General features: G+C 42.5%; 1 protein-coding gene across 1 annotated transcript; it reads left to right on the forward strand.

Annotated features, from left to right (window-relative positions):
* The first annotated feature begins 541 nt into the window (after window positions 1–541).
* psmb4 (proteasome 20S subunit beta 4) lies at window positions 542–19,858 on the forward strand. Its single transcript, XM_083646881.1, has 8 exons — window positions 542–669; window positions 5,960–6,086; window positions 7,318–7,397; window positions 7,656–7,802; window positions 8,753–8,834; window positions 10,484–10,600; window positions 15,561–15,649; window positions 19,720–19,858. Exons 1-8 carry the CDS (start codon window positions 551–553, stop codon window positions 19,730–19,732), a joined length of 774 nt encoding a protein of 257 aa, XP_083503007.1. The 5' UTR covers window positions 542–550; the 3' UTR covers window positions 19,733–19,858.
* Window positions 19,859–27,759: the final 7,901 nt, after the last annotated feature.

Consider the following 27,759-nt stretch of genomic DNA (forward strand, 5'->3'; position numbering starts at 1 on the left):
AAGGGAGGTAAACAGAAAAACGGGGGTGGTCATATGCTGAGGCTGTTAAAAGGTGGAAAGGGGAAAGAAACGAGGACAGGGTGATAAAGGGAGCCGGAGAAGGAAAAGGAAAGCGCAAGTCACAGTAATGTTATCTGTATGGACAAGAAGCGATTCCTGGCATTCATCGCCATGGTGTTAAACTGTGCTGCTAGTATGACTGGGAAGACGGAGAGGACTGAAATGGTGGTTGATGCTGCAAAGAGATTTCTGGATGTGGTTGATGTATCTGGAGCAGAGATAGATAAAATACTGAGAGATACATTTGTGCAAACTCAGGCGTCTGCCTCTGAGTGATATGGACAGTAATTATGAATTGGAGCACTTTGGGTGGATTAAGGTGTTATTTTGTTGTTGTGTTTATTTTAGTTCAATTCAGATCAGTTTAGGTTGAGGTCAGTAGATGGCGGTAATGCAACATTTTGGATGCCAACCGCCGTAAAACCAAACAGAAGAAGAAGAAGTAGGAAGAAAAAGAAGAAGCCACACGCACTTCCGACAGATATTCAACATGGACGCCAGCGGTTTGAAGCTGAGTTTTTGGGAGAATGGACCGAAGCCCGGACAGTTCTACAGCTTCCCGGGACCCCAGGCCCAGACCCCGGCCACGGGCCCGGTCAGACACACGCTGTAAGTTGAACCGTCCTTCCGTCTGTTTACATTCACCGGCTGTTCGCTGCTTTCTCTTTCTGCTGGGCTGCCTGTGATGCTGCATCATCATGGAGAAGCGCTAGCGAAGCTAACGTTACCCGGGTCGCTACGGTATGCTAACTGTTAAACCCTCACTTTACAGTCCGCTTTTCAAACCCAGCCTGAATGACTGCCTCCATGGTCTAGGTCGCTTCTTCAGTCGATACACATGCATCTGTTTTGTGCTTTTAAAGAGCTGTAACGGTGGCCCTTTTCCAGGCTAAACGTTAGCAGCTACTTGGGTTACTCAGCGAATACATCAGCGGAAACAGAAAGCAGTCTACGGCGAAGTAACGTTAAAACATGTTACTCACGTGTAATGATACATTAACGTCAATTATGTTAAATGCTGTTATCAGTCACTGTGGGATAGGCAGTGGGTTTTCAGGGGAAGTTGAGTTGAATAAATTAACGTAACATTATTCTACTTATATTATTTTAAAACTTTATATTTAAAATGAGGAGGAACAACCAATATGCTAATTCGCAAGTTTAGTATGTGCTCTCCAAGTCAAATGCTCGTTATTTAAAGCTTTTGCACACCTATGTACACAGCTTACCTCTGGTGTTGCTACAAGAAGTAACATACAGAGGCTTAAAGTGGCTTACAATGATGCCATGAGGCTATGCTGCTTCAGGTCCCTAGATGGCATAGTGCCAGTCAACTCTGTATCCTGTGGTGTCCCGACATGTGTTCAGTGTATAATTTTATGTCGCTTGGATGGGTCGGAGAACAGCATCATTGAGGTTCTAACTAGGGCTGCCACAAACGATTATTTTGATAGTCGACTAGTCACCGATTATTTTCAGGATTAGTCGACTAATCGGATAATATATTGCAGCTTATCGCACAATTACTCAATCGCTCTGATTTAGCTATCATCAGCTTCTAAATTTAGCTTCAAGTTGTTTTAAGCATGTGTCAACTAAAAATAAAGACAATTGTGATAATAATTCACTAAAAAATCACATTTTAATTAACTTTAAAGTTTAGAGCATGTAGCAGCATATTTATTTCTGGCATCAATGTACTTGCATGTAATAAATGTAATATAGTGCAAATTGCAAAATAGTACACATTGAAATTGAACACATAGTGCAATGAAATATCTACTATCCATTGAATGAATAATGCAAAATAAAATTAGGGCACTACTACGTGGAATGGAAATGGAACCAAAAACTATTCACTATGTAATGCAACCAAAATATCAACACAAATAAATTGTTTCAGCCTTTTCAGGCATCAAACACATTTTTAAATTTAAGTAGAGAGTGCAAACTGCTGAGTAAAATGAGGTTTCCAGTTCCAGTATTCCCGTCAGCAACACATGAGCTTAAAGGAGAATTTCGGTTTTTTACACCACGGTCCTCATTTCCAGCTTAAAATATGATGTTTTACTCACCAAAATATGTTTGGCTTCATTCGGATGCCCAAAAGATTTTGAGCTCCGAGTAGTCTCCTCAAACAGGCTATAACGAGAGCAGGCGGCCAGTGCGGGCATGCTGCACGGCAGTGCACGCGCTCTCTAAATGACACTTTTTCTGTCAGATCACGGTTCATTATGGTTGTAAATATAATTATTTAGCTAATAGCTAGAAGCTAAGCTAACAACAACACAGCAGTCAGTGTTGATCTGCCCCGGATGGGGTTACAGTGCGTATCTTCCCCCTTCTGTGGTTTCTCTGAAGAAGAGGTTTCACAGAGGGGGAAGATACACACTGTAACCCCATACCCGATTACCAAATACGTCGGCGACGATTTTGGTCATCGTGACTAATCGTGGCAGCCCTAGTTCTAACCAACCCAAGGAAGAGCTGTTCTAGATATGCATCCAGGCTGAAAAAGCAACAGGGAGACAGCCTTCTCTTGATCTGATGAACTTTCATTGTTTTAAACTTGATTACTGAATTGTGTGTGTGTGTGTGTGTGTCTGTGTGTGTGTGTGTGTGTGTGTGTGTGTGTGTGTGTGTGTGTGTGTGTGTGTGTGTATATATTAGGGGTGGGGGGGGGAATCGATTCACTTAAGTATCGCGATTTTTAATGTCACGATTTTTTGAATCGATCTTTTTTTCCAGAATCGATAATCGCAATTTTTTTTTTTTTTTTTTTTTTTTGGGGTGCTCGCAGTCAGGCCACTCACTGAACAGCAGGCCAGGCGCCGCCTACTGGTTTACTAGTGGTTTTATTACTTTATTAGTTAGTCTGAAGTAATAATTACACTTCAGGGTTAAAGTGGGTGCATCTCATTGTAAAATTGGACTTCAAACGGCCCAAATCTGGCTTCAAACGGCCCAAATTGGGCTTCAAACTGACAAATTTCATGCGCGTCGGCCCATATCGGCCTGGCCTGCTTGGTATCTAATGCCCGGCCTGAATTATGATCCCAGTCCGCCCCTGTTTTTAACTATATCGCCCAGCCCTACTCATGATGTAATATACAGTCTCTAGTGGATTCAACTTTTCCCATGTTCTAATCTAGTGTAAAAAAGCAAACAAACTGAAAAAAGAAACAAAAATCGCAATAAATCGTAATATCGAATCGCAATAATCGTAGAATCGCAATACTTAAGAATCGCAATATATATCGAATCGCAATATATATCGAATCGGCACCCAAGTATCGTGATAGTATCGAATCGGGAGATAAGTGAATCGCCACAGCCCTAATATATATATACACACACGCATGCACGCACGCACACACACAAATATTAATCTATAAAGGAGGGTCACCTGGTACAAAAACAATATGGTAGCTCAGTGGGCACGGTTTTATTACAATTTACTCCTAAACCGTGCTCATGGAACCCTAACCATGTGCACAGATTTGTAATATATACTGGTAACATCAAAGAGGCACTTTTAGGCTTCTATCCACCTTATTTTTGGCGGCCATGATGCACCATGGGTGCTGCTTCCTTCTGCTGTCCTCTTCCCCCGTTAAGTCTAGCTTGACACAACACAGCCCGTCTAATGTACCCGTCTGTAAACGGTACAGCTGAACTGATAAATGCAGACTTGTTCAACGAGCAACATGTTAGCGGATGTTATAGATAACATCATTAGGCTACATTCCCAAAACGAGTGTTATTTTGTGACGTAGGAGTTCGACAAGGAAATGCGATGCGAGGAGGCACGCGCTGCACTCATGGGCTGCAGTGCAGAGTACTATCCAGGCAGCGTCAAGCCAGCGTAAACACAGCTACTCGCGTTCTAGACCGGATATTGCTCCCAGAATTATTTTACAGCGGGAGCCTCACAAAAATAAGGTGGATACAGTGAGCCAGAGCCATTACACACAGCTTGGCTACATACTGTGAACTCTAATCGCCATTAAGGTCTCATTATAGTCGAGCGAGGCTCTGCGAGGCGGAGCTCTGCGAGTCACGTGAGGACTTACACTTAACTATACTTACTAGTTTAAACTACTTTTGCTGGGTAGTCATTATTGGTGTCTACAAAAACAACATTTTGATTTAATTATAGGCTAATGTACAATGTACAACAATTAGGCTACCATATATACATTAGTGAATTTAGTTCATTCAAAATTTTCAAACCAACTCACCAAGTTCATTTGAACCCAAGTAGCTGCCAAAATAATGGAAGCATTCAAGTAATTGAGGGATGCATTATTATAGAAATTAGAAAGCAGGCTAAATTGCCCCTCCCCCCAATGTGTGACTGTTTCTCTCTTGACATACAGTAACAGGTTTTATTTTGAAAATCGACAGGATGTTTTATTTTATTATTCTTGTGAATTCCTGCCCAGCGCGATCTGCTCTGGGCTGCTTGAGGCAACTCAGAGAAGCTACACAAATAGAAAATAAAGAGAAAAGAGAAAATACACGGGCAGATTTGTTTAGTGGAGCAGAGCAGAGCCGCTTCGGGGACGCCTCTGGTGGACACAGGCGTTCACAAGACAGGCTGCGACCAGCTCCGGTGTCCGCCTCGCGGTCGTAATGCAACGTTTCCTGGTGGAATCTCAATCTGCCCGACAGAGACTTTATGCAGAAAAGAGAAAAAACTTCAATGGACGAGCATCAGAGGACATTTAGAAGTGAGTGAAAATAAGTAGGTAGACAGCGTCTAGTCTACCTGCGTCTACCCTCCACTACACCACTGTGTGTATGTGTATATATATTATATATATATATGGCTGCAACTAACAATTGTTTTGATAATCGATTAATCTGTCGATTATTTCTTCGATTAATTAGATAAAAACAAATGCGTGGATTTTATTTCAACAATTTCATTCAAAAACAAAATGTCCCAAATTGACAATAGTGCACAAAAATGCTGCTTGACTGGACCAGAGCTGTCTAAACAATAATGAAAAATTATAAATAATAAAAAAAGAACAACGTAAATCACTACCTGAAGGCTGTTGCACACCAAGAGCAATGCGAATATACTGTACAGCACGAAATTGCGATGCGAATTTTGACCCACCTGTCAATCACAGTAACAGATATGTACACATCGTAGGGCTGGGCGATGTAGTTAAAAAGTATATTGATATAATTAATTAATACACAGGACAAGATGTTACTATCCCTTGTGCCAAAATCCGAGGAAAAACACATTTAGAAGCCCAATCCAGAATAAAACAAGCTAACAGGCTAACAAACTAATCTGACTGGCCTCTCTGCTTTCCTCGGTGCTAGGACCTGCCTCAACATCAGGGGTGCTGATGTCCTGCGAGCTGTGGGTTACTTCCTGTCGCTGGACTTCACCCGACTGACTTGATAAACTTCTTAAGAAATAATTATCAATGCGGGGTCCCTGTGTTCCCTCTACCAAGCACCTCTTCCTGCCTTGATGGATTCTAAGGCTAAATATTTATATCAGTCAATATCGATAATTATTGATCATTTTAATGACCCGTTTTTATTAATAAAAAAAACAAGAAGAAAAGGGTTTTTATTTAACCACTTTATTTTGAACCACCTTATTTTCAAGTCACACAGGTAATTTGTCACACACACACACACACACACACACACACACACACACATAGATGCTCTGAGTGCAACTGCAAGCAGTCATTTACAGACATGGTGAGTGACCTTTTTATTTTGATGACAGCCTAGCGTTGCCAGCCTTCTAAAAAAAACGTCAATCTCTCTCTGTATCTCTCCCTCCTCTTTCTGTCTCTCGCTCTGTCTACGTCTCTCCTCTTTCTCTCTATCTCTCTCTGTATTTCTCCCCCTCTCTCCTCAGTAACCCCATGGTGACTGGGACGTCGGTGTTGGGGGTGAAGTTCACGGGAGGTGTGATGATGGCGGCGGACATGTTGGGCTCGTACGGCTCTCTGGCTCGCTTCAGGAACATCTCCCGCCTCATGAAGGTCAACAACACCACTCACAAAATGCGTGTCACTGTACTGCAGCAAGTAGTAGCTGTTGTAGTTATTGATGCATATTAACACATTGAGTGCCACAGCGCTTCAGTAAAATTGTCTGGAGCCTGTGCCAGATTCACTTCCATTCAGTTGAAAACAGCTATAGAATTTTTTCTATTAGGGCTATATGGACAGGGCTGGACTCTAATGAAACATTGGACACTCCTGCTTCTTTCAAAGAAGAAATTTTGTTTCTAGACAGTTCCATTATGAAATGACAGCCTCTGAAAGAAGAGCACTTTCAAGGGTTTTCTGCTGTCTTTTTTTACTTTTCAAGATAAAGTCACTTTTATGAATACTTTTTGCACTCTAATTTCAAGCACATTCACTGACTCTAGCTAATATTTTCTGATGTAGTGACATGGTGTAGTTCTGTGCAGCCTGCGTGCCCCACCCCCCTCTCCCCCCCTCTCCCCCCCTGAGCTGCAAACTCCTCCCCACACGCACACAGTCTATTTTCGCAGCCTCCGTTTTTGCCCCGGGCGGATCCCAGCGCGACAAGGAAATGCCAAACAGGACTGAAGGAAAAGGTTTGGCTGTTCGGCGCGACAAGGAAATGCCAAACGGGACTGAAGGAAAAGGTTTGGCTGTTCGGCGTTGGGTGCTGCCTTTCTGGCAGGGAATCGTGTGGAGAAATCGTGTGGAGAATAGACAGAGGCAGAGGAGCTCAGTTGTGGGCGTGGATCGCAGCCAACTGTCAGCTGCAGACAGAGCAATCTATATGGCTCTGGCTGCAGCATGCATCGGTGTCTCTTTGATCACGGCTTTCTCCTGCACAAAGTAAAGGATCTGAGCGGTGGCGCAGCTCCCGTGTAGATTTTTAAGGTGGCGCCGTGTGATCCCTTGAAGGGATTCATGCTCACTGGCTGGGTACGACCTTAAACAGCAGAATTATGGAATAATATGAATTATGATTTTAGGACGTCCACAGACGTCCTTGGCACTTCTCGTTACTTTTTTTTAGGACGTCCACAGACGTCCTTGGCACTCAATGTGTTAAGTAGTAGTAGCTTAATTGCTGCAGTAGTGTTTAGTTGTGGTTGTGTTGGTTAGCTCCAGCTGTGTGTTGGTTAGCTCCAGCTGTGTGTATGGATGGATGTGAATGGAAACAGGAATGTTAATGCTCATGCTAATCACCCATCAGTCTGACAGGAAAGTGTTTGCTCTGCTGTTGCAGGTGAACAACAACACCATCCTGGGAGCTTCAGGAGACTACGCCGACTACCAGTACCTCAAACAGGTCATTGAACAGATGGTGTAAGTATTTTTCTTTTCTCTCTCTCTCCATTTTTATTTTCGGTCAAGTTTTTTCGGTTTTCTCCCATTTTCTCCCCAGTTGTGTTTTCCAATTCCCCCTGCTGTCCTAGTCGTTGATCCCTCAAGCTGAAAACGCTTCTCAAGAGTCATCATTTGTTTCAGGATTGACGAGGAGCTGCTGGGTGACATCACAGCTGTCTGACTGACAGATTCTGTCTCTGTCGTGAGTGTCTGACTGACAGACTCTGTCTGTTTCAGGATTGATGAGGAGCTGCTGGGTGATGGTCACAGCTACAGTCCCAAGGCGCTTCACTCCTGGCTGACCAGAGTGATGTACAACCGCCGCAGCAAGATGAACCCTCTGTGGAACACCGTGGTGCTGGGAGGCTTCTACAACGGAGAGAGGTGCACACACACACACACACCGCGTAAAGGGACAGCTCACCATAAAATCCAAAATACATATTTTTCATCTCACCTGTAGTACTATTTATCCATCATTTTGTGTTAGTGCTAGCTAGTTCCTTCCTACATGAAACTGCAGCTAGAGCAGCAGCCGGCACTTGGCACCCATTACAGAACAATGTCAGAAGAGACACTGTCAGGAAAGTGTTTTTATGCCTCTGCCGGCGATAGCCAGGCCAGAGGCATTATGGTTTCGGGTTGACCGTCCGATGTTCATTAACGCCATGTCTGGGGAATGCCTTGATGGAATTTCATCAAATTTGCCTCAAACGTCAACTTGGACTCAAGGATGAACTGATTAGATTTTGGTGGTCAAAGTTCAAGGTCACTGTGACCTCACAAACACCATTGTCAAGCTCAGTAACGCGAACATCCACTGCTCACTTGTTGGCAGAGGCAGTGCGGTCATTCTAGTTTGACATGGAAATATAAAGAACATTTTACTGACATTGACAAACATGAAGAAGGTCGCAACTGCATTGCCCTTGCGTTTGTCTACATTCAGAGTGAACCAGACATCAAGTCAGACAGCAAGATGATTTAGAAAGTAATCCAAAGTATTTAGAAGGCATAACGTTACTTGAACTTCAGTAATCGAATGGAATACATTACAAATTACATTTGACGGCATGTATTCAGTAATCTGTAGTCAGTGGAGTATGTTTTAAAAGTAATCTGTAGTCAGTGGAGTATGTTTTAAAAGTAATCTGTAGTCAGTGGAGTATGTTTTAAAAGTTATCTGTAGTCAGTGGAGTATGTTTTAAAAGTAATCTGTAGTCAGTGGAGTATGCTTTAAAAGTAACCCAACACTGATTGACACACAGGTAGAGCTGAAACCAAGCAGCGCTTTGTCAGTTTGAATTAACCAGTCGGCCATCTTGCCTCTCTAGTTTCCTAGGTTACGTGGACAAGCTGGGCGTGGCCTATGAAGCGCCCACAGTGGCTACTGGCTTCGGAGCATACCTGGCTCAGGTGAGCAGGGTTGCAAACCAGTCACCTTTTTTGTTTGAGTTTGCGTGTGTGTGTGTGTGTGTTCTAAATTAATCTGAATTAACAGCAGTTATGGCTAATGTCTGGACCTGCATTAGCCTGGTAAACCATCTTGATCATGTCACTTCACATTGTGCATCTGCCCCAGCGCGAGGTCCGCACGTGACTCGCGGAGCTCCGCCTCACAGAGCCTCGCTCGACTATAATGAGACTAGGGCTGGGTCGGTTTGAAAATTTTAAAACCGGTTCGATATTGCCGTCTAAACCGGATCGAACCGGTATACCGTTTTTTTTTTTTTTTTTTTTAAAGCAGGGCTCCCGAGTGTGGCCCATAACTGTCTGTAGTGCAACTTCAGTCCACCTGATAGCGATAATACACCTCTAAGCTGGTATTGTCAACCAGCAATGATACTGAATAAAAAGAAGCAGGACACCTGTGTAACAAACACACCCTGTATTTCTTTCTCATAACTATTCAGCTTAACTTTTCTTCAAACATTAACATAATAAACAAAATAAGACTTTTGCATACTAGTGCAACTTGAGAAGAGGCTAATATGAACAATAGTGCAATCAGAATGGACTGGCAATTTTTATTTTTATTTTATTTTTAGGTTTTTCCGGTTCGCACGCGATCAAACCGGTTTGGGCTCGTACACCGAACCGAACCGGTAAAACCGGAAATCGACCCATGCCTAAATGAGACCTTAATGGCTATTAGAGTTCAGTTCACAGTATGTAGCCAAGCTGTGTGTAATGGCTCTGGCTCACTGTATCCACCTTATTTTTGTGAGGATCCCGCTGTAAAATAATTCTGGGAGCAATATCCGGTCTAGAACGTGAGTAGCTGTGTTTACGCTGGCGGCTTTAGCTCAGGAGGTAGAGCGGGTCGGCCAATGACGCAAGGGTTGGCGGTTCGATCCCCGCTCCCTCCCAGCTGCTGTCGCTGTGTCCTTGGGCAAGACACTTAACCCTCCTTGCTCCCGATGGTGTGTAGGCACCCTGCGTGGCAGCCTGCCGCCATCGGTGTATGAATGGGTGAATGTAGACTACCTACTGATTGTAAAGCGCTTTGGATAAAAGCGCTATATAAATGCAGGCCATTTACCATTTACGCTGGCTTGACGCTGCCTGGATAGTCCTCTGCACTGCAGCCCATGAGTGCAGCACGTGCCTCCTCGCATCGCGTTTCCTTGTCGAACTCCGACGTCACAAAATAACATTGTTTTGGGAATGTAGCCTAATGATGTTATCTATCACATCCGCTAACGGGAACAAGTCTGCATTTATCAGTTCAGCTGCACCGTTTACAGACGGGTACATTAGACGGGCTGTGTTGTGTCAAGCTAGACTTAACGGGGGAAGAGGACAGCAGAAGGAAGCAGCACCCATGGTGCATCATGGTGCCAAAAATAAGGTGGATAGAAGCCTAAAAGTGCCTCTTTGATGTTACCAGTATATATTACAAATCTGTGCACATGGTTAGGGTTCCATGGGCACGGTTTAAGAGTAAATTGTAATAAAACCGTGCCCACTGAGCTACCATATTGTTTTTGTACCAGGTGACCCTCCTTTATAGATTAATATCTGTGTGTGTGTGTGTGTGTGTGTGTGTGTGTGTGTGTGTGTAGCCCCTGATGAGGGAGGTGGTGGAACACAAAGCAGAGATGACTCAGCAGGAGGCGCGGGAGCTGCTGGAGCGCTGTCTGAAGGTTCTGTACTACAGAGATGCCCGCTCCTACAACAGGGTGAGTCTGTGGCCCCGCCCGCTCCCACCACCCAGTGTTGTCAAGTCACTATATCTTCAGTCAAAGTTGAGTCTCGAGTGTTTGAGACCGAGTCGAGTTAACCCATTGATACCTGATGCAGCATTTGTGTGTGTATCCTTTTAAGACCGCGAACCGCGTCACGTTAAATAACATAGGCTATAATATCATAGACCTTATTCGATTGACGTCACTCACGTACGGGCACGCCCACCGCCGCCATATTGTTGACATTCCGCAGCGCGCTGTTTAAAAGTGACTGACAGCTGTCATAGCTTAGGACGCTAGCCAGTAGGGCTGTCAATCTCCCTCTATAATCAAATTCGAATTTCAGTGCTTTATACATTTTAATATTCGAATTATATTCGAATATTTTAATTAATTTTTAATTGAATAAAAAAAATTTTTTTTTTTTTTTTTGGTCTGAGTGAATTGTTGTCTTCTCTTATGTTATGTTCTGATTCTAAATATAGCTGAATCTTTGGGTTTGACCAAGTAAAACTTTTTCTAAGCATTTTACCAAATGTACCGGTAGATGGAAAAGTGAATGGTGGATGAATATTCAAAATAATATTAGGCTTATCACAAATAGTCCAGCAATGATGTTTATTTAAGAAAACATGTTCCTTCTACAATGTACATACATTCATTGCATTAGAAAATAGGTCAGATAACCAGAGCTTAGTTAATATTCATCAGTGATGTATTGGTGCTGTCTGAAATGCTAAAATAAAATAATTGATAATAAAAAAAGACACAGCCTTTGTTTGAGCTCCTTATCAATAAACAAATAAGTAAACTTTGCCAAAACAACAATGAGCCATGAACAAAAAAAAATCAGTCACGTATTGCACTTAAGAGCTACAGGTTTACATTCAGTATAGCAGCTTCAACAGTCAACTTCAGTTAACAATGAATGAACATACATTTTAAGAGCTACAGGTAGGTTTACATCAGTATAGCAGCTTCAACAGTCAACTTCAGTTAACACTCTTTTCTTCAAGTATGTTGTCAGAACTTGTCACTGTTCTAGTGTTCTAAAAAAAAAAAAAAAAAAAAATTGTTTTTAACTCATTGAGTGCCAGCCACTTTTGGAGAACGGACGCTCCCAGTGCCAGAGTTTCAGAGCGTTTTCAGTGATTTCTCGAGGCCCACAGAATATTGTGTGATATTACTATGTAAACACTGAACACGCACAAAGAACGATGAGACTCTATTCTATCATCTGCAAAAAAAAGTTTATTGATCCCATTTTCCGTTCTTTAGTTATGAGCCGGAGAAGATAGCTTGATTCATCCAAAAACAGCAATTTTTTTCTAGAAGCTGAGATAATTGGCCTTTTGTGAAATTAAACATTTCAAGCACACACTGACTCTGAAGCTAATCTTTTCTAATGTAGTCACACCTCAAAAATAATTTCCTTCAATAAAACAGTTTAGGCCAGGGAATTTTGTTTGGCAGAATAATATTTTTAGCTACAACCAGCAGCGCTGGCCCCTGCGTGCGCTGCTGGTTGCAGCTTCTTGCTGGTCTTGATTTGCTGCTGGTGGGCATCGGATATTCTGGCTTGCGTTTGTCAATCCTGTCCTGCTGCCTGGGTCTGCCTGGGTCTGTCTGGGTGTTGCGTGCTGCTCTGCGTGCCCCCCCCCCCCCCCCCCCCGCCCCGCCCCGCCCCGCCCCGCCTCGCCTCAACTGCACACTCCTCCTCCTGTCTGTGGTGGCTCTCTGCTGAGTTTGCTGTGCGCACAGTGAAGGGTGCAGCTTTTTTACAGCGTTCCGCGTGTGTTTGTCACCGGCAACGATGCTTCCAGTTGAGAATAATAACTCCACGGTGTGGATGTGCGGATGTGCTGTCGCAACCGACACAGAGCGGCTCAATTGTGGGAGCAGATTGGCTGCTGCAGGCACAGCTGCAGTAACGTGCTTCAGCATATCGATGCATACGGATGCGATGCGATTTCCGTTTCCATAACGACTTCTTCTTTGTTTTTTCCTTGCCTTTCTGTTATGTGGAGAGCACTGTCGCCACCTAAGGGTTCTGTAAAATAGGTTATAGACCTCCAATAGCTACAATAGTTGTACCAGAGATGTATCAGGGATTGATCCACGTCCCACCGTCAAAAAACGCAATTGACGACAACCGTCGTCATTGGCACTCTACGTCAGTATTTGAATTGACGACAGCTGTCGTCATTGGCATTCAATGAGTTAAAAAATAATAATAATCGAATTTCGTTCATAATTATTAAATTCGAATAATATTCGAATATCAAAATTCGTTTCAACAGCCCTATAGCCAGCGTTACTTACTAGCCTATTTAATGCTGTTTTTACTGCGTCAGGAGCTATTTCACAACAGCAATAGTGTGCTGTGTAATAATACACGGCTGTAGTAATAGCAGCAATAAAAGCCCAGGTGTTAGCTACTAGCTACTGTCCACAAACGTGAAGGGAAAGAGACTAGAGGCTAACGTTAGTAGCAAACATTGGGCTCATGCAAGCAAGCGTCAGATCAAACAAACATTTAACATTAAGGTTATTTACCTTTGCTGTCATGACAATGTTTGGTGATGATGATGTCGTTGGTGGCACAAAAGTAAAAATGTCAGACCAATTGCCACAGATGAAATAGTTATAATGCTAGGACTCAAGGGATTTGAAAGCCTTCAGCTCCTGAGATGTGTAGCCTATGCCAATGCTGTCTGTATTCACAATGTCCGGTACGTTATACCTGGCAATATAATGAGTTATATTTACTCTAAGTCAGTTTTTTATAGAGGTCCGCACCTTCGACCAAACTTATTTTTTCATCACTTCTCTTTGACGAAGGCATAACTGTTGCTATACGCTCGGCCAGACTACGTTACGGCTGCGGTTTGTCATCAATATGGCGCCGTCTGGGGTTATCGAATAAGGTCTATAGGCTGTGTGTGGTAGTTAAAACGTAGTTTCAAGTTGACGTTTATTTATGTTTGTAGTTGAAACAAAAACATAAATACTGTAGGCTACATGTGCATTGTGCATGCACCATGAGCCAGATGTACAGACCTCAAATCTGTTTGCACTATAATGTTTGTGAACTGGAAATGTTCATGAGCTGTATTTTATTTTATTTTATTTTATTTTATTTTAAGCATTTATACTTTATGAAACACTGTTTACAACATGCTGCTGTTCAATGATTCTGTTGTATAGTGGAAATCTAAATTTGTTTGGCTTCTCACAGAAGGCTGTAAAGAAAGAGACAGAAGACTGTATAGAAAGATAAGATGTTGAATGACCATGTTGGTCATGTTTAAATAAAAAAGAATTACATGATGTAACTGCTTGCTTTATGGTCAATTCTTAATGTAAATATTATTATTTTTTAATCATGCACCAGGTTAGAGGGTTCCTTGTACAATTTACAGCATTAGTTCTTTGAGAATCTCTTCCATTATCAAAGCAAAACTGGTATTGTAACTAAAATATCGAATCGTATCGTATCGACTTGGGACCTTGTGTATCGGTATCGTATCGGGAAGTCAGTGGCGATACCCAGCCCTAGTAAGAAGCTGGAAACAGAAAATGTTTTCCCTTAAAAAATTGTCTAACCATTAATCAATTATAAAAATAGTTGGCGTTTAATTCTGTCGACTAAATCTCATGATCGACTAAAACGCTAAAGCATTTAGCTTCGTTTTGAAAAGTGCTGGTGAAATATAGCATTTTTTTTAATGTGTATACGGTAGTTATTGATGTTTTAATTAACTCATTCTCTGCCAGGGTCATTTCGGTCTGTGTGCTCCCAGTGCCAGGATTTTGAGCATATTTCCTGATCTTCCAGGACCCACAGAATATTCTGTGCTAGGAATAAAATTACACAACATATCTCACAATAAAGCAGAGACTCTCTTCTTACCCCTTGTAAAAAACTGAAACTCTCCCATGTTTCCTTGTGTAGTTACAAGCAGTGGAAGTTAGCTTGTTTTCACTAAAAATGCCCTTTTTGGAACAGAAATATGAGAAAAAGAGGTTTTTAGTGAAGGACACCATTTCAAGCAGAACTCTCTTTTGAGCCTTTTATTTTTTGCCTCAGTGACACATCAGACATATACAGTATTTGTTTTCCCAAATAAATAAATAAAAAATAAGAGAATGTATTTTACAGTTGCCATGTGGATTTTTAGCTTAGCTTGATAAAAGCATAAACAAATGGAACGAACCCTTATGTGGTCACACTCACACACTCTCTCTCTCTCTCACACACACACACACACACAGACACACACACACACACACACACACACACACACAGGAATAATGAGTGCTGTAACGTTACCTGCTGTCACGTTACCTCTCATAACTAACGTTAGCACAGAAGATCACACAATAGCTACGTTAGTGCTGTAAACTTTGAAATGTTTATGTGACACATGTTTCGCCTTGGTTGCTGGGGACGGGTGTGTGACGCGGTTTGACGTATCCATGTGATTCCCCCTCCCTTGAGTGAGACAGAGCTCTCCCTTGAGAGGGAGAGCTGGCAAGAGGAAACGTGAAGCGAGTCATGCCGGCGGCATAAGTTATACAATGCGTGCTGGCGTCTTCCTCGCCATCGTCGCCATCCGAGAACTCTCGGACTCTGTTTCGACCACAGGCTCCACCCATAAATACTAAACTAGCGGGTTCCTTTTATCAGTTTGACTTGAAACAATGTCACAGGCTGGGAAAGTGTCTGATGTAATGTAAACACCCAAAACATGAAAGTACGTCCGGGTACGTCTTTGGCAGAGAATGAGTTAACACTCAGCCATGGAAACCAAACTTCACTGACAGTTTTGTGTTTTTCAGTTGGTGGCCATTTTGGAATTCCAATTCTGGTCTTACTGTTTGTGTGCATAAAGAGTGTTGTTTACATTTTATTGTTTTGTGTGTGTGTGTGTGTGTGTGTGTGTGTTTTTAGTATGAGATCGCCATAGTAACGGCGGAGGGAGTAGAGATAATCGGCCCGCTGTCATCTGAAACCAACTGGGACATCGCTAACATGGTCAGGTGGGTCAACCCTCTATATTAGTAATACTGTGACATTATTCAATTTAGTGCCAGGGCAAGCATGTGTGTTCCACCTATGTGTGGATTCACACTCATGTTCAGTATCTTCGGACTCAGGAAATGAGGACTCAACTCAGACTCTTCTTTGGTGACTTGGATTCGAACACTGGGGACTCGAGATATAGTGACTTGACTACAACACTGGCTGGAAAACCAAGTCCAGTCCTGAAGTCCTTGTCTGGATCCAGACTTTCGAACCCACCCACTCCACCCAGCTGAGTTTTTGGCTGATTTTGGTCTGGCATCGTGACAGGCAACAGCCATTTCCTCGGGTAAACAAACAATAAGCCAATTATTGCAGAGGGGGGCCCATTAGCCAATCAGTGCCAATAAACAGCGCAACGGGCGGGACTAACGCCGTTGTCAAGGGCGCCAAGGAGTAATAACAACAATGGCGGCAGCTATAGACAAGATAGACGCCTTGAAATCCAAACGGCACTCTGCTTTCAAGGCATTTATGGGAGAATTTTTGATACGTTGGTCTCTAGTGATTGGTTAGGGAAAATGGAATTCCCCTGGGGGATTCCCCTCATGGAAATCAGTTACATTGGAGGCGATCTGAGACTAGAAGATGGAAATGGAGTGTGACGAGTTGACAATTCAGTCTGATAGGCTACTGAATTCCTGGAATATTCCTGGAATTTGGAGGCGTATCACAGACTGGGAAAGTCCGGGGATTTTATCAATTTAAAGTTGTTTTTTCGAGAGGGGTGACTTAACAAATTATTTATTTATTTTATTTATTTCAGGTTTATTTAACAGGGAAAATGCACATTAATAAACATAAAATGTAAATGCGCCAGAGTTAGCCAGAAATCTATTTTACATCTGCTGTCCCTGGACTGGTCTTAAAGTGATAATACGGAAGATTTTCATGTAAATAAATGTCTGTAAAGTCTCTATATATCCTCAAGTGAGTTAACACAATGGTGATTGAGCCCATCGCCCATTGATGAAAGCCCTTGCATCTCTCTGTATTTTGCAACATTCATCAGCTTGTGTCTGTGGCGACACTTTCCCCGCCCCCCAAACAAAACAAAAACAAAGATATCACAAGCGGTGCACAGTTCTTGACGTGTTTCGCCTCACCCAGCAGAATTGTCTGCCAGAGAGGGGGTAGGCGGAGTAGGAACAAGTTTGACTACCAGTGTTGCCCGATGCAGGTGATGGTTTCCAGTCCACAGACTGCCAGAACGCACACAAAATGGTGCAAGGGAAATGACTCAATCTGGTAACACTGTCAACGTCCTACCAGAGTAATATAGAAGAGAGAGTGGGCCAACGGAAGTCCAGAATGCGTGACTCACGTAGCGGGGGTATAGCCAGGAAGGGCTCTCATGCTACGTTTTTAATGCATAAAATAAAGCTGATAATATACAATTTGATTATTTAAACATCTTACCCTTTCAAAAGTACACCACAAATTGCCCATTCTGCTGCTTAATCCAAAAACTGGTCCATTGGAGTGAATGGATATGTTGCAACTCTTCTATTATGTAGCTCTGCCAACCAAAGAACTTTTATGGAAAGAAATGACAGCTCCATATTGCCCCATTGCAACATCAGCGCCCAGCAGCCTCTGCCATTTTTTATTTTTGGAAGCGTGACAGCGCCAAAAGAACCTTGCACAGGCTCGCAGTGGTCAGCTGCGGTAGCGCGGGCCCCTATAATCAGCCTCTCTAAACAGTAACTCAACGGGAGAACACTCTAAATTTCGTGGATTCACATCTTTTCTGGGCGTACTGCAAATCTTGATTGAAGTGGTGTAGTGCAGGGATGTAAAACAACAACCATATTGTGGAAACTAAGCAAAATTTTTCGTTTTTTTCTTTTAGTTTTTTCAAGATAAATAGCTAATGAAAAGGACCCGAGGTTAAAAACACAGCAACGCACTTCTGACTGAGTGGACAACAGCCATTTGCGCGACAACACAAACTGCAGGATTAACATCTTTTCCGGGCGTATTGCAAATCTTGGTCTATTCTATTTACTTAGCCTATACTATTTACTTATTTATTCAATGGCAGCATCAAAGCAGAAGCATATAAACGTTCATTCTGAATTTCATTTATTAAATAAAAACAGCACTTTGAAATCATGGGTTCAGATTGACTCATTCAATTTACTGATTTATTTATTTCTAAAGAAAACACATTTATTGATGAAAGATCAGCTCCATGTGTGCTTATACTGTATATAGATAAAGCTGCGTTAATTTGTCCCAATTTCCCCCCAGGGATCATTAGTCTTTCTGATTCTGATTACATTTGCTGAAAAATTCTTTCATTGTTCATGGTCGTGAATAATTCCCTTCTAGGGTCTTTGGGGAAACGACAAAAGGCATGTTGTTTGCTGTCAGAGTTTCTGCAGTTAATTGCTGAACAGAGCTTATTTTTCAACTTTAAATTCTCCTTCCCCGTCATTGTGTCATCTCTTTCTGCATTGTTCTGTTACTCCTGTTGTCTGAGCCTAGGGAGGGTGAAAGCGCGGCTCCAACGTCCAGCTGTGACTGTCTTTATAAAACTGTAAACATATAAACCATATACACTTATAAAACTATATTAGGCTACTGTAAAAACTGCGCTTATCCTCATCAAACATCCATTCATCCTATTCTGCACCCACGTGGCACACCTCCCGTAAAGGGCAGCGTGTATTTGTAGGGAAATTGGCGAGTTTTAACAAACTGCTTTATAGTGTTTTTACCAGTTCTAATGACCGAGACCGGGTTTGGGAGAGGAGGAAAGCCTCAACTATAATTCGGCTGTCTGTAAAAAACTGACTGACAATGAAAACTGACAGAATCCAAATTTAACAAGAAGCTACTAACCTGTAAACAGTTTGCGCAAATGCGGCTGTCGTCCACTCCGTCAGAAGTGCGTTGCTGTGGTTTTAACCTCGGGTCCTTTGCATTTACTATTTATCTTGAAAAAACTAAAAGAAAAAAACTAAAAATTTTGCATGGTTTCCACAATATGGTTGTTGTTTTACATCCCTGCACTACACCACTTCAATCAAGATTTACAGTACGCCCAGAAAAGATGTGAATCCACGAAATTTAGAGTGTTCTCCCGTTGAGTTACTGTTTAGAGAGGCTGATTATAGGGGCCCGCGCTACCGCAGCTGACCACTGCGAGGCGCATTCTGTTTCCAAAAATGGCCGGAGTGTCGTCTCTTTCCTGCCATGCTCTTTGTGCTAACTACCGCAGAACAACTTCTTCTTTTGGGATGTGTGCATGGTTGGCATCCAAGTGTTGCATTACCGCCCCCACTGGCCAACTTGAATGTATTAAGAAGAAGAAAAAACCCTTCACGTCACATATGCGCAGCTGTGTGGATCTCATCTGCAATTACTGCTCATGTCCATAGGTGTTGTCAGAGACAAGAAAACTTTAAGAGGTCACCCTAAAAAAAAAAAGTAAAGCTATAAAGAGAAACATCAAAACATGCAGTATATAAAAAATACAGTCTAAGAATATAGCATAAGAGCAGGTTAAACTATTACAAAACAGTTAATGGACATAAAACAAAGATATCATTGCAGAGTTAAATGAGACAGCAGTCAGCAACAAGCAACAAAGAGATTCAGTAAAATGTGTTTCACAATACAGCTGGTATAAACATTATGCGCTTGTTTAGGGCCGGAACTGCTTGGGTGCCACACCATTGGCGATCTTACCCCTAAAAATGAATAAGTCCGACTGACTCATTGGAAAGGTCTTTTTCCCCCCAAAGAAAATAGAAGATGATTTTCAGAAAGATGGCTTTTCATTAGATGGTGTTCAGCCTGAAAAAAAAGTCTGGAAGTAGTCTGGATTAAGAATGGGTTCTGGCGAAGAGTTTATGAAATTCCTCAGCAGAAGATGTGAAAGCATGGGGGAACTGGTTGTAAATATGTAGAAGCTGTAGCTGTATATCAGAATTTAACTTTCTATTCAAACATTTAATTTCATTTTGTGTTTGTAGTCGTTTTGCTGATCTGTGATCTATTTGTCTTTGTTTGTCCTCAGTGGATTTGAATGAAGCCCGAAGCCTCGCTGTCCCCTCTCGGCTGTGTTCACAACTCACCTGTCCCAAGTTCAACTTAGTTCTTTGTTTTGTTTTATTGACAATTTTGTAAAATGAAAAATAAATGTTAAGTCTAAGTTGCATTGTGTTTTTTGTTGTTTTATGTGGGAGTTGAACGTAAGAAATGAGTGTGAATCAGTCACTTCAGTCCAGTTGAGAGGAAGCAGTGTTGTAGCCTGGGTAAACCCAGCCCCCAGTGACCTGCTCTCAGGCTTACCCTGCTCACAGATATAGTGACTGGGAACTCTGAGAGCAGGTCATGTGGGGGCTGGGTTTACCCAGGCTAGCAGTGTTGGGCACATGGTGCAGACACAGGGTACAGAACATCACTAATTAGTTTGGGACATCGGACTATATTTTTTGACAGTGTGGTCGTGGAAGCCACACTTATTACACTGTCTTGTTTTTGATCAATATTTGTATTGATTTAAAAATGGCAAAACAGGAATAGTAGACACACTAATTACAGAACAATGGAAGCTGGGAAAAAAAATCGTAGAGGGAAGATGCTTTCAAAAAGAATGATTAAAGGAAAAGTTTAGGAAAAAGGCCCGAGCCCTAATGCAGAAAAAACCCAAAAATATTTAATATCAGAAGTCTATGGTACCTCAAGACTAATAAACTATGACTTTGAGTATTAAGACTTGCATGTTGTTGTATATATATATATATATATATATATATATATATATAGTTATATATATATAGTGTGTGTATATATATATATGTGTATAAATAAGTGTGGGTGGTGGCCTACAGAACCCCTTCACGTCGCTGCTGCACATTGTTGGTAATGAGCCAGAGAAAGTTGATTTCTTTTGTGCAGGTATTGAGATTTTGAGTAATTTGGTTACTTTCTTCCGGAGTACATCATGGTGAATAATTATTTTCATCAAACAAAGGGAAAGTATTTATTTTTATGGTTTTGGTGGAATGCCAGTTATTCAAAAAGTTGTATATAGGGGAGAGTTTGTATTTTATGGAAATGTCAAAACATGAAAATGTCAAATTCCCACCATGTGAAGGGCTTTTGCACCCCCCCCGTGTCAGCTCAAAATTGCTGGGCCAAGCTTGATACACAGCTGTACTACAAGCATTTGCATTAAAACAAATATTTCATTTGAATCAGTTAGTTGATCTGTGAGCACAGAATGAGTCATGATACATGTTCACAACTGCCATTGGGAACATTTAGTCCAAACTGCTGTCAGCTGAGAACAAAAGACAAACTACTAGACTGTTTTCACGGAATTCTGTGATACCATGGTTTCAGAATCAGAAAGACTTTAATGATCCCCGGGGGGGAAATTGGGACAAGTTACAGCTGCTCGCACTCAGGCATGAATATCCACATAACACGCATAGCATAACACAGTATCACACAGTATCTCCCTAAACGTAAACAGTCAATCCAATAAAGTAAACTAAAATAAAGTAGAGTAAAGTAGAATGTACAGTACGTGTCAAATTGCAGTTATTGCACACTGGAATTATATTAAGTCAACTTGCACATTACATGTGGCCCAGCTAAGGCACAGTTAACCTATAGGCTTGTCTCCGAGGTGCTCTTCTTAGTGAGGCGTTAAAGAGTCCAATGGCCACATGCAGGAATGATTTCCTGTGCCTCTCTATGTTGCATCTGGGTGGGATCAGCCTCTCACTGAATGTGCTCCTGTGTTTGACCAGCATGCCGTGGAGTGGGTGACAGTCATTGTTCATGATGGAGCGTAGCCTGGTCAGCGTTCTCTTCTCCGACACCGCTGCCAGCCCCACAATGTCCCTGGCCTTACGGATCAGTTTGTTGAGTCTGTTGGTGTCCGCTGCCTTCAGCCTGCTGCCCCAGCACACTATAGCATACAGGAAGGCACTGGCCACCACCGACTCATAGAACATCCTCAGCATGGTCCGGCAGACGTTGAAAGACCTCAGCCATCTCAGGAAGTAGAGATGGCTTTGCCCCTTCTTGTAGAGTGCATCAGAGTTCTTAGCTCAGTCCAGTTTATTGTCAATGTACACTCCAAGGTACTTGTAATCCTCCACTATGTCCACACTGACCCCGTGGATTGAAACAGGGGTCACCGGTGCCTTGACCCTCCTCAGGTCCACCACCAGCTCCTTTGTCTTTGACACGTTGAGCTGCAGGTGGTTTTGCTCACACCATGTGACAAAGTTAGCCACCACAGCCCGGTACTCTTCTTCATCGCCATCTCTGATACATCCCACTATAGCAGAGTCGTCAGAGAACTTCTGAAGGTGGCAAGAATCTGTGTGGTAGGTGAAGTCTGTGGTGTAGATGGTGAAGAAGGGAGAGAAAACCGTCCCCTGTGGTGCTCCCGTATTGCTGACCACTCTGTCTGACACACAGTTTTGCAAGCGCACATACTGTGGTCTGCCAGACAGGTAGTCCACAATCCAGGACACCAGGGGGGCATCCACCCACATCGCTGTCAGCTTCTCACCCAGTAGAGCCAGCCTGATGGTGTTGAAAGCACTGGAGAAGTCGAAGAACATGACTCACAGTGCTAGCCGGGTTGTCAAGGTGGGTGTAGGCGCGGTTGGTCAGGTTTACAGCAGCTAACAGGTGTGAAATGACTAAACCATGGCCTCTTTAGGGGTATTGCTCAATTTTAAACCTAGCTTATTTCCTGTCAGCTATTTGTTCTCAAATGGGGGTCCGGCGGTAGTCTCGCTTGCCAGACTCTCCCAGTAAAGGGGCTGGGAGAGTCTGGCTGGGGACGCTTTCTAGCATTCCCCAGCACAACCATGCTGGTACAGCAACTTCACCAGCAAGGCCATGCAGGTTGATCAGCTTCACAAGCAAGCTTTAGCTGGTGGACCAGCATCAGACCAGCACTAACCAGCAAGAAATTCATGCTGGTCTATGCTAGTTTTTTCAGCAGGGAAGTAGTATGGATAATACAGTAGCCTACATGCTTTGAATTCCTTCGTTTTAGCTATGCAGTGTTCTAAGCAGAGCAGATGGCAGTGATGAACACTCATCCATAAAAGACTGAACATAGTCTGCTGAACAGTCACCCGACAAACACTATTATCACATTAAATAAAACCTTCAATACAATCCATTTTGGTTTCACTTTCTGGCCGACATATTGGCGATTGTTGCTATGCAGATTTAGTGAGAGAAATGCATCTGTTTTGTAACTGGGCAGACCAGGAAAACGCCTCCAATCAAAATAATCTTTGTCAACAAAATTATTCTGCTCAACGAATAGAATTTAAGCCGCTTTGGGTATCTGGGTAGACCTCAGACACCTGACCAATCGGAATGGACGCTGGCTTTGTAGTCAGGCAGACATCACCAAGTCGTCCAATCACAAAAACATCTGAAAGGGGATTTTTGCTGCATCTTGGCTCAGGTACTTTCTTTTTCTTTTGTAAAATAATGACTGTAATGTGTCTGGTCGAACATCTCATCAAATAATCATACCGTTTACAAACTACCTGCAGGAATTATTTTGAAATTCAAAACATGACGTTTTAAGTGTGTTTGAGTGCTTGCTAAAGCTAGCTAACAGCCAGCAGCTAAGCTATGTAGCCAGCTTGTTACATATAGCTGTTATAGCTTCTGTAGGGGCTGATGTTAGGCTAAGCTAATTTTACTAGCCGACTATGTCACTTTCCCTCATGTGGAAGGGCTTTGTCTCGGGCGCTGGACGGCGCTGTGAAAGAGGCCAAGCTGCTCGTTACCAGGCTAACCGCGAAGCTAACATTAGCTCAGTTAGCTAAAGCATCGAGGACCACTGGGCTGCTGCTGCTGCTGCTAGCCAGTTAGCACGGTGCTAACATGTCGAGCTCTGTGTGTAACGCCAGCTCTGTGTGTGTGCTAAAATGGCAGCAGGCACACTGCATCCACACGGGTTAGCTAGCGCGGGTCCAGTAATGTTACAGTACATGGAGCAACAACACGCCTCCTCTGTCTGTCTGTCTGTCTGTCTGTAGTAACGTTACGGATTAGCTAAAGTTAGGACACCGTGCTAGTCGGTCGGCATGTGTGTGTCACTACCGACCGGCGTCACCGGGTCGGTCTGTCTGTCTTTCAGTGAGCTAAAGTAAAGCAGAGGTGTAGTCGATGTTTTTAATGTGTAAACATTAAACACACTGAGAGAAGAGTTTGTAGCTGCTGTAGAGAGGCGGGATTGTCTGTCTGTCTGCCTGCCTGTCTGTCTGTCTGTCTATCTGTCTGTTTGCCCATACTAGCTACAAGTTAACATTACCAGAAACCTGCCACCAAACCAAGCACAACGCACTGCTCCACCTGCTGTAATGTCAAACACCTCTACTTCAGCCCATGACCCAAATCTAAGAATATGTTTGATTGCTAGAAGTATTCCTGTGATTAATAACGGCAGTGTAGGGGGGGGGGGGGTGTTGCCCCCACTGTCTAGAAAATGGGGGCATTTACACAATTTTGGGGGCACTTAAAAAAGTAATTAGTGCATAAAGTTGCTAAAGCATAGTGTGGACAACAGCGTGCCGTTTGTGCGTGTTCTTCATCATCTGTGGCAACCAGCTTGCAGGTGGTGAGTGTGTGTTAGAAATGGAAATTGAATGAAAAGAAAATTATAGAAATCTTGGGGGCAATCTTTGCTCCTGGATGCCCCTTATCTTATTGTTGTCCATAATTATATTACCATCTGTATTGTAGGTAGAGAGAGATATTCAGAGAAACTATGATCAAAACTATAAACGTCATTCTACACTAGGCTCGGCCGCTGCACGGCCTCGCCTGCCCTATTGGCGTGCGTGCGTGCATGCGTGTGTGTGTTGCTCACTAAATGTTATTGCATCAGTGATGTCACAATGCCTCCTTGTGTGTGTGTGTGTGTGTGTGCCCCATTATATCACTGATGACATCAGTGTGTGTGTGTGTACCCCCTTAGACATCACTGATCAGGTATTCAACCAACCCAAATTCTCTCATGTCACTCACCTCTTCCGGGACCTTCACTGGCTTCCCATCTCGGCACGCATCAAGACACTGGTACTGGCCTACAGGGCAGTACACCAGACTGCTCCTCTGTACCTGCAATCTATGGTCAGGTTCCAAACCTCCCACCGCTCCTCCACCAGTGCGGGACGCCTCGCCCCTCCTTCGGTATGGGGGCTCAAAAGTCGCTCATCCCGATCGCGACTCTTCTCGTCCCTCGCACTGCAATGGTGGAATGAGCTCCCTCCTATGGTCAGGACAGCCGCTTCACTGCCAATCTTTCGGCAAAAACTTAAAACACACCTTTTCAGGCTCCATCTGGGCCCTTCTTGAACTAACATCTCTCTCTCCAAAAAAATAAACTTTACCACTATTCCTTCAGAAGTTGTAGGTATCATAGACTGTGTTGCATAGTTGATTGCTCTATTGCTGACAAAAAATGTGTTATTGTAAGTCGCTTTGGATAAAAGCGTCTGCCAAATTACGTAATGTAATGTAATGATCAGTCTTGTCACAATGCCTCCTTGTGTGTGTGTGTGTGTGTGTGTGCGCGTGCGTGCGTGCCCTTATGACATCACTGATGACATCACATCATTAGCTAATAGCTTAATTAAAAATCCGGCTCCGTCACCTGCACGGGTGCCCTTTACACACCCTGAAGGTTTCAGCCCGATCGCACGTAAAATGGCATAGCTGTGGCTGAACACAGAACTTGAAACAAACAACAGAGCCCACATACTCCATTTTATATTCTCTATAGAGTACTGTGGGAATGAGTCCTCATCTCAAAGTCAATGGGTTTTTTGTATGGGGGTTTGGTTAAATGCATCAATAATGTATAAAATCCAAAAAACAAAATTTTCCTCTCACATGTAGTCACTATTTATCCATCTAGATTGTTTTCTGTTAGTTGCCTGAGTTTTTGGAGATATCGGCCATAGTGATGTCTTCAATACAATAGAACTGGATGGCACATGGGATAAATTTGAAAAACTCAATAGAAATAAATACATAAGTAAATGTCTCTTTCCAGAAATCATGACCCGCTTAACCAAGATAACCTTGCAGTGTTTCCCTTAGGGTGGATTTGTATCAGCGGGGGTGAAGCAAAAGCGCACGTATGGGGGGGGGAATTGCACCAAAGAAATGCTTAAAAAGCACACCTAGTCATGTCCTGTCTGGTAGGAGATACAGTCAATAAAATTGTATTTGGCAATAGGGATGTAGTATTCCTATAATATTCCTATAGACTATAGGAATTACTCTAGGAATACTATAGGAATATTATAGGATTACTATAATAGTAATCCTATAATATTCCTATAGTATTCCTACAGTAATTCGATAATATCCCTATTCATAGTATTCCCATGATGTCAAGTATTTTCCTACCAATATGGCACTACAATACACACAGCTCGTTGGCTGTAAGTGTCACTTGATTGTAATCACCTGTTAATTGATTACAATCGCCTGTTTTCCTACCAAGATGGCCGTGTGGTGATGTAACAGAATACTATCAATAGTAATCCTATAGTATTATAATATTCCTAGTGATGGGAGGTTCAACTCTTTTTACTAACTCAAGTTTGTACAACTCACTCACAAGAGTTGGGTTTTCGAGTAATTTGAGTCACCTGAGTCAGTTAGCCCCAGACCCTGGGGAATGAGCATTCTCAGACCATGTGTATAAAGGTACCAGGGGTTGCCAGGGGGCATAATGCACAGTTGGCTTTGAGATAGTTTCATCTGAAAAAATGTGCGAGGGGTACAGTATAGTCTGGGCATAGTTATCAATCCATTGGTGATTGGGGTTCCTGGAAGATAAAATATTAATCCACACCATATCCCAATTGATTACCGTATATTAGATGAAATGGAAAGATCCCTACTCCAGCTAACATTGACTTGCAATGGTTTTTCTGCATATGTGCACTTGACACAACGCGCCACCATCATTTTCAAAACTTGCATTTCACTACATTGCAAAAGTAGCTTAATTTTAATTTAAAAGTGCTTAATTTCTGTGCAACAAAAGCTGTGTTAGCCCCAAAAGTAAACACATTTGAAACAAATCTAAGTATTCTACAACACATGCCAGCCATTTGAAATATAATTTGGTAAATTCTGACCTCAGCACCACACCACAGCATTGTAAACATTTATAGTGGATCAGGAAAGGAAAACAACTGGAAACATTATTTCTTGTTTAGAACCTAGCACAGTATTAAATACTGAGTATCTCAGGAAAAACTATTACCGTAATATTGCATCTTTTGTGTTTAGCTACGTCTCACAGCATTGTAACATTGTATAACCTTGTATAACATTGTATATAACCTTTCTTGTGGCTACATCACAGCATCTCCTGAAAAACATTCATAGTGGATCTGACTTGTTTAGTTCACTTTAGCTAGATCACATCTGAAAAACAACCAGTCGGGTGTAATAAGTAAATTAAGTTTAATCGGGTTTTTGGGGTTTTTGTTTGTTTGTTTGTTTGTTTTAGAACTCATCCGCGGGCCGGTCTGACTTGATGGCGGGCCGTATTCGGCCCGATACGGCCCGCCATTTGAATAGCCCTGCCCTAGAGGATCCAAGGTCCACCCATCACAATCTCTCCAAATCTTGTGGGAAATAGACAGTTATTGCACGTTTGTGTTTTGCAATATGAATACTATGGATACTATAGCATTGGGCCTTTATAAGAATGTTTATTGTATTATTTCAATTGTCACACTCTCATGGATACATATTTGAGGTTTGTACTTTGTTCATTAATTGGGGAACAAATGCCGCAAACATCCCTTAGTTGGCTACTTTTCCAGGCTGGCTACTCAGAAGTTTGGGCAACTCCCTGCCAGTCCATGCTACATGTATCACCAGGCAAATAATTGCAAAACATATAGGATATGAGCCATAGACAATGAAGAGAAGCAATTTTTCCAGCAACTTGTCAGATTTTGCTCGTGCTTTCCTATGTACACTATGTTTATGTACACTATGCTTCCTATGTACACTGTAGCCTGCTGCT

Source organism: Poromitra crassiceps (genome assembly GCF_964638095.1).
Source record: "Poromitra crassiceps genome assembly, chromosome: 11".
Classification (NCBI taxonomy): Eukaryota; Metazoa; Chordata; class Actinopteri; order Beryciformes; family Melamphaidae; genus Poromitra; species Poromitra crassiceps.

Excerpts from the sequence above, each read along its gene's own strand:
- psmb4 (XM_083646881.1), top strand. The coding sequence starts at position 551 with ATGGACGCCAGCGGTTTGAAGCTGAGTTTTTGGGAGAATGGACCGAAG. Across the intron at positions 7,398-7,655 it reads CAGGTCATTGAACAGATGGT|GATTGATGAGGAGCTGCTGG; the intron begins GTAAGTATTTTT and ends TGTCTGTTTCAG. Across the intron at positions 7,803-8,752 it reads GGCTTCTACAACGGAGAGAG|TTTCCTAGGTTACGTGGACA; the intron begins GTGCACACACAC and ends TTGCCTCTCTAG.